Below are 6933 nucleotides of genomic sequence, written 5' to 3' on the forward strand. Positions count from 1 at the left end.
TTTGCCAAAGAATAAGAGGTATTGCCGAATAATTGCAAATGTGGACTTTGAACTTTTATGTTTTAATATAAGATGTATATGGTGGTGCATGTATATATGTATGTAAGTTAATAGTTGCCACCAAACAATAAAGACACGCTCATTTGAATTGTCAAGTTGAACTCCAAATTATTTTATTCAATACATTTCTTTTTATACAAAATTTTTGCTTATTACTATAAACTTACATATGTACGAATTCTTACTTACTAGTACTTAATTCTATATACTTTATAATGCTAACGTAAGCAATAATATAGCGAAACAGTAAACCTCAGTTTGTTCAAGAAACGGCTTACATTGCGGTGGCACGACTTCCGCTCTGGTTTAGTGCCGACGAAATGTGCTGTTGTTGTAATTTTTGGAATTTAACTTTATTGAGCAACATTCTCGTCAGTATACTCGTATTTTGCTAGCTACGACAACTTTGTTGTTGTATATTTCGTTAGCTATGCTACCTGTGATAACTGCTATGCTAGCTGTGATAACTCCCCCCTTCTTAAGCATCAGCGTCTCGCTGATTAAGAATTATTGGCTACTGAAAGCTGTGGGTAATCTATTATTGGTGGGATAAGAAATGAATTTCTGGTTTTTGGTTTGAGTATGATATATAAAACTAATGATAGTGTTACTGCAACAAGAATTGCTAAGAAGCTTGAGCTAATTGAAATAATGTTTTTTGATGTTATCCGTTCTAGTTCATTTACATTATTTAAATGTAGTTTATGTAAGTAGTTTAAGTCCAATTTAATTTCATTTTCCGTTAGGTTATTCTGAAGTATTGCGGGTAAGATTTGGTAGGAACTTGTTTGCCAGTTTGTATAACTAACGTTATTCAAAGTTATAGTTTCGTTAAAGAAGTTTATGAGAAAAGTACCATTTAGTTTAAAAGAAGTATTATTATAAGTAATATTTCCAATAAAATTTGAGAGAAATATTGTTCCTTCACTAATTAATTCAATTATAGCTTGGTTTACATATTGGTAATCGCAAAGCGCTTTTTCTCCGCTAAGGATTTGTGAAATGCAATGGGATTTGTTTAGTTTTTTAAGTTGGTTTCTCTTGCATATAGTAGTATCATCTATTTCAATGCAATTTCCAAGTATGCCATATTTGTCGTTTTGGGATATGAAAAGATTGGTGAATTCTAAGTATACTCGTTTAAGGTGTTTTACAGTCGATCGTATGATAATATTATTGTAAAGGGTATCTTCGGTTTTTGGTAGTGAAATTACATATAAAAGAAGTGAGTCTTTAATAATCATAGAAGGTTCTGCATATTTGAGTGCTTGCAGTTCATTTTTAAAAGGTAGTGTCTCAGTTTGAGAGAGAATATTTGCGATATCTTCTTTATTTAGAATTTGAGAATGAACGATTCCTTGTTTTGCTAATTGGGTTGCCATTATAATTTTAGTAATTTCGTCTTTTACGATACCTAATCTATTATATAATGTTTGTGCGAATAATTCCTTATTATTCTTACTTATTTCATCCACAATCATGTTATGACTATCTAATATTTTATTATTTGTCTTGATAAGGTATTGGTTTGTGGTGTACTGTACGTTACTGTTTTCAGTCAGTTTATGTGTTGTGGAAAGTATTTGGTCCCAGTCAGTGGCATCGGGATTTCCTGCTAACCATTTCCAAGCAGATCCTATCCAATTGATTGATCTCTTTTGAATGGTTGAATTTTTTGTTCGCAGTTGGCTTAATAAGCTGTCTATCTCGGAAAGTTGATGTTTTAGTTGTGGAAATAAAATATTTGTTTTACTAATTTCTTGGTATATAGTAAGTCTAACGTCGTTGGTAATTTTTTCGTAGTCGTCCAAGTCGATAGTGTGGATAATTTTATACGTCCCTTTTGTAATCTTTCCTAGTCCTTGTTTGATCGTCACGAGTGGGCTGTCATATTCGTAGGTGTCCACTGTTGCAGTTGTCCAGTAAGGTAAGAGTCTAAAGAGTAAATGTCAGTTAGTTTTTTAAATGTGATTTATGAATCTTTCTGTTATCTTTAGTAGTTATTGTGACGGTATTGTCTTTAGCGACAGTTTCTTTTTTAAAAATGGGTTTCGTTTTCCCTTTAATTTGTTTGTTCTTTTTAAATATAGTATCACCAGGTTCGTAATTCCTTATTTTTGACCTATTTTTATTGTGATAATTTAGTGTATTTTTTTGGTTTCTGGCTATTTCATTTCGAAGGTCAGAATTAACTATTTCCTTAAAGTTTGTTAAATCTTGGTAGTTGATTCTCTGTGTTCTTCCAAAGAAAATATCAGCTGGTTTCCTTTTCGTAACTGAATGTATCGTGTTATTATATCTGTCAACGGCAATGTTGACAATTTCTTTAAAAGAGTAATCAGGATATTCCACTTGGAGACATCTGATTATTTCAATAATAGTGGAATGCACACGTTCTATCGCACCATTGACTTCGCTTTTCTGAGGTGGTGCTAAATAGATTTCAATTCCTAACCCTTCTAAATAGTTCAGAGTTATTGGGCTTATAAAGCTGCCTTCATTGTCCATGACCAAAGTCTTTGGTACAGTGAAATAGTGTAGAAGCTTTATCAATTTATCCCTGATATGCAGTACTGATTTATTTTTTATCCTGAAAAATTTTACAAATTTAGTGAATTTGTCAATGCACGAAATATATTTTTCACCGGACATTTCTATAATGTCGATATGCAGTATTTCTGTTGGATACGAAGGTATGGGTGTTGCCTGTAACTTGGGTTTTTGTGGATGCCGGTCGTACTTATTACATCCGCAAATTTCACATGATTTAGTATATTTTTTAATAAGTTTAGTCATTTGTGGAAAATAGTATTTTTCCAATATCTGGTCTTTATTTTCTTTACCATTGCGATGGGCTCTTTTGTGTTCTTGTTCTATTATTTTAAATTTGACATCTTCGTCTGCGATATCGGTAACTACTTTCTGTGTTATCCTGATACGAAATTGTGAGAAATTTTCTTGATATATTTGTTGAAGTAATGAAATGTATTTCTCTTGAATTTTAATTCCATTGATTATGTTTGGGTTTAGAACGCTTTTTAAGATTTTACTTAGGTTTTCTTTATCGTAAACTTCACATTTAATGAGATGTCTGTGGAAGCTTGGATGAGGTTCTTCGTGTGTAATTTCCTCCTTTCCTTCTGTAAATATAACTTGATTTTTAAATACGTTAATTGGAGCTTCACAGTGAGGAATGAGCTTTGAGCTATCCTCTTCTGCGCTATGTTGTGTATTTTCATCTGTGGATGTTAGCGTATTAACTTCTATTGGCAGCCGTGATAGCGCATCGGCGACTACGTTAGTTTTTCCTGGTTTGTAAATTAGTTTATAATTATATTCTTCTATCCTTGCTTTCCACCTTTTTAGCTTGGCATTGTTATTACTGTTGCTTAGTGCAAACGTCAGTGGCTGGTGATCAGTAAGAATTTTTATTTCTTTAGCTCCATACAGGTAAGTCCTTAATTTGTCGAGGGACCATACTATGGCGAGCATTTCTTTCTCTATTGTCGAGTAATTCTCTTCGGTTTTATTGAGTGATCTGGAGATGTAAGTTATGGGTCTGTCTTGACCGATTATCCCTTGTGAAAGGACTGCTCCGATTGCAGTATTGGAAGCATCTGTCGTTAGAATAAAGGGTTTGTTGAAGTCTGGGAATACCAGAATTTCAGAAGATGTAAGCAAATATTTTATGTCATTAAATGATTTCAAGCCTTCCTCTGTTAGTGAAATTTGTATCCGTTTGGATTGACTTGCTTTTATTTGAGCATTTTCACCTCTAGTTAAATTGGTAAGTGGCTTAACAATTTTTGCAAAATCTTTTATAAATCGCCTATAATACGATGCTAAACCCAGGAAACCTTTTAATTCCTTAAGGTTAGCAGGTGCGGGAATTTTTTTAATAGCGGATATTTTGTCAGGATCTGGCAAAATACCTTCGCCGGTAACGATATGACCTAGAAAATTTACTTCTGTTCTAAAAAATTTGGATTTTTCCAGATTGACTTTTAAATTTGATTTGTACAGAAGCATGAACACATCTTCAATATTTCGTAAGTGTTCCTCTTTAGTTTTTCCTATTATTATAATGTCATCGATATAAACGTAGCAGGCTTTTCCTATAAGCGTTTTGAGAACATCATTGATCATTCTCTGAAAAATGGAAGGGGCATTTTTAAGACCGAATGGCAACCTAGTAAATTCATATTTACCATTGGCTGTTGAAAAAGCTGTCTTTTCTATGTCCTTTTCCTTCATCCTGATTTGGTGGAAACCGGATGTAAGGTCGAGTGTAGTAAAATACTTACATTCGCCTAAGCTAGCGAGAGTGTTGTTTATATCAGGTATTGGATAGGAATCAGGTATAGTTATTGCGTTTAGTCGTTTAAAATCAACAACTACTCTATACTTTTTTTCTCCTGATGGACCTGGTTTTTTTGGAACAATCCACAATGGGGAGTTATACGGACTCTTTGAAGGCCTTATTACACCATTGTTTAGAAGTTCTTTTATTTGTTTATCTACTTCGCCCCGTAGGTTGGTTGGGTAAGGATATGATTTTGTATATATCGGTTCTTCACTTGTTGTTCTAATTTCTGCTAATACAGTTGTGTCGATTGTCCCACTGTCGGAGACTGGTCCGAAAAGTTCCGAATATTTATTTATCATTTCCTTAACTTCATGTTCATAGGGGTTTTCTTGAATATTATTTATTTGTTTAGAGATATTTTGTTTTAGTGGCAGTACCACATCCTTGAGAGTTATTGTGTCATTTTTCCTATTTATGATTGCTCCCAATTCTTTGAGGGTATCATCGCCAATAATGCCATCAAAGGATTTTAAATTGGGTAATGTGAAGAAATCAAAATTATTTGTAATACCTATACTTCCGAAGAATGGTCCACGTAGTTTATGGGTTATATTTACTTGACCTGTGGCTGAGTGAACCTTAAAAGGAGACTGAAGTTTCTTTGAATTTTTTGAGAGTTTTTCGGAGACAAAGTTTTTATTAGCTCCCGTATCTACAAGGAACTTCGCGATATCCCCGTTCTTTAAAGTTAGTTCTAAATAGGGTAGGGTAGACAGGCGTCTGTCATAAAATTTATTTCCTCGTCCTCTGTTTGGACATTAAATAGTTTTTGGGATTTCTTAGGGATATTTGAAGAATAATTGGATGGCCTTACTATAGGCGTATTGTTCGGTCGATTCATATAGTTTATTCTTCGTGAGTGTATTGAAGGGTCTACCTCCATCGGGACTGCAGGCTTGGGTTGGGTTGGCCTAGGTGGAGGTAGCGCTTGAGTTTGAATATTTTTATTATAGATTTGATTTTTTTCGAACGAGTTTAATTCCCTTGGTACAAATACCTGTTTTTGGTTCATTTGGTTTCTTTGCGTTTGGCTTATGCTACCTATATTCCTTGGGTAGATTGAATAGTTTCTTAAGTTAATGTTTTGTATTTCAAGACAGGAAGTGTATGCTTCGGGTAAGTTCTTGGGTCGTTGGATGACTAGCATCCTGGATAGTTCACCGTTTAGGCCTCTGATGAATACGTCAAGGGCTCGGTTCCTATAAGTTTCTAGTAGCACGCTACTTGTTTCTCTGGAATAGTCCTGTCCCTTTATTTTATTGATTATCAAAGATAATTGGTGATTAATTCGAGCATAGAACTGCTCTACGCTAAAGTGCTTTTGAGATAAGGATCCTAGTTCGTGTTCTAGGGTCCTTAGGTCGCGTTTGTCTGCGTAGTGCAGTGACAAACAACTCTTGATTGTCCCCCAGTCGTCATCAAATATATTATATGATATTAAGGCCGTATCCGCAGGACCTTTCACTTTTTGCCTAATGTGCCGTAAGATGGCTCTATAGAGTGGCTTCGTCCTTACCACCTCATAGTCCTGTAAAATAGATTCTACATTGTGGATCCAGGAGATAAATTGGATTGGGTCTCCTTCGAATGTCGGTAGGTTCTTTACACTATCAGGCAATCTGCTAATTTCGGCTAGGTCTGCCTCTGTTAAGTGAATAAGGTTATTTGGGTTAGCGCTTTCGCTGTGTGGGTTGACTCTAGCTTCTAATTGATTTATTCTATTGCTTAATATCTTAGCTTGCTCGATTTGCGCGTTTATAGCGCCTGTCAAGTGTGTGATTGCTTCTTGTACTTGTTCCATACTGAGGCTCACCAGTTTTTACAATTTTTTCTATTGCTAATTGTTATAATCTTGCTCTTATTACAATTTATTTTAAATTGCTCAATACATAAATTTGATTACAAAAAGGTGAATAACTTAATTTTAATTCTTACAACAGTATCGGGAGTATCAGCTTCTGCATCCTGATTTCGGGCGGTCCACTTGTTCCTTTTTGAGGTGTTTTATTCCGCTACTTGGGAGTGGATGACGTCACAGTTCAGGCTTTGATTGTTGTCTTGGTGGTTTTGCACTTTTGTCTACACAGTTGAATATGCTGCGAGAATAATTTTCTCAGTTGCACAGTTCTTATTGTCGTATTAAAGTCACTTTGAGCACTTGGCAGCTTTTCTACGTTGATTCCTTCTTGTTTAGGGGCAACAATAGTTTTTATTAATGCACAGTTTTGAGTCTCTTTGAGCACGTTTTTAGATAACAGCAGTTTTGTTAAGCTGCTTAGTTACTTACACGCGGATAACAGAAGTTTTATTAATGTGCGATTAGAGTTACTTTAAACACTTTGTTTAGATAACAGCAGTTTCCTAACGCTGTTTTTTTCTGCTCGCGGGCAACAACAATTTTATCAATGCGCGATTTAGAGTTTTCTAACGCTGCTTTTTTCAACCGATATAGACAATTTAAATTCTCGGGCGCCAGTTAATAGTTGCCACCAAACAATAAAGACACG

At 34.7% G+C, this 6933-nt stretch overlaps 1 protein-coding gene across 1 annotated transcript; it reads right to left on the reverse strand.

Moving 5' to 3' along the window:
- Positions 1-560: 560 nt before the first annotated feature.
- LOC125780090 (uncharacterized) lies at positions 561-2009 on the reverse strand (the record flags this gene model as incomplete). The annotated part of the gene is made up of 1 exon (XM_049461606.1): positions 561-2009. A coding segment is annotated over one exon (1449 nt), but the record flags the coding sequence as incomplete, so codon positions are not given.
- Positions 2010-6933: the final 4924 nt, after the last annotated feature.

The sequence above is a fragment of the Bactrocera dorsalis genome, unplaced genomic scaffold, assembly GCF_023373825.1.
Source record: "Bactrocera dorsalis isolate Fly_Bdor unplaced genomic scaffold, ASM2337382v1 BdCtg064, whole genome shotgun sequence".
NCBI classification, from domain to species: domain Eukaryota; kingdom Metazoa; phylum Arthropoda; class Insecta; order Diptera; family Tephritidae; genus Bactrocera; species Bactrocera dorsalis.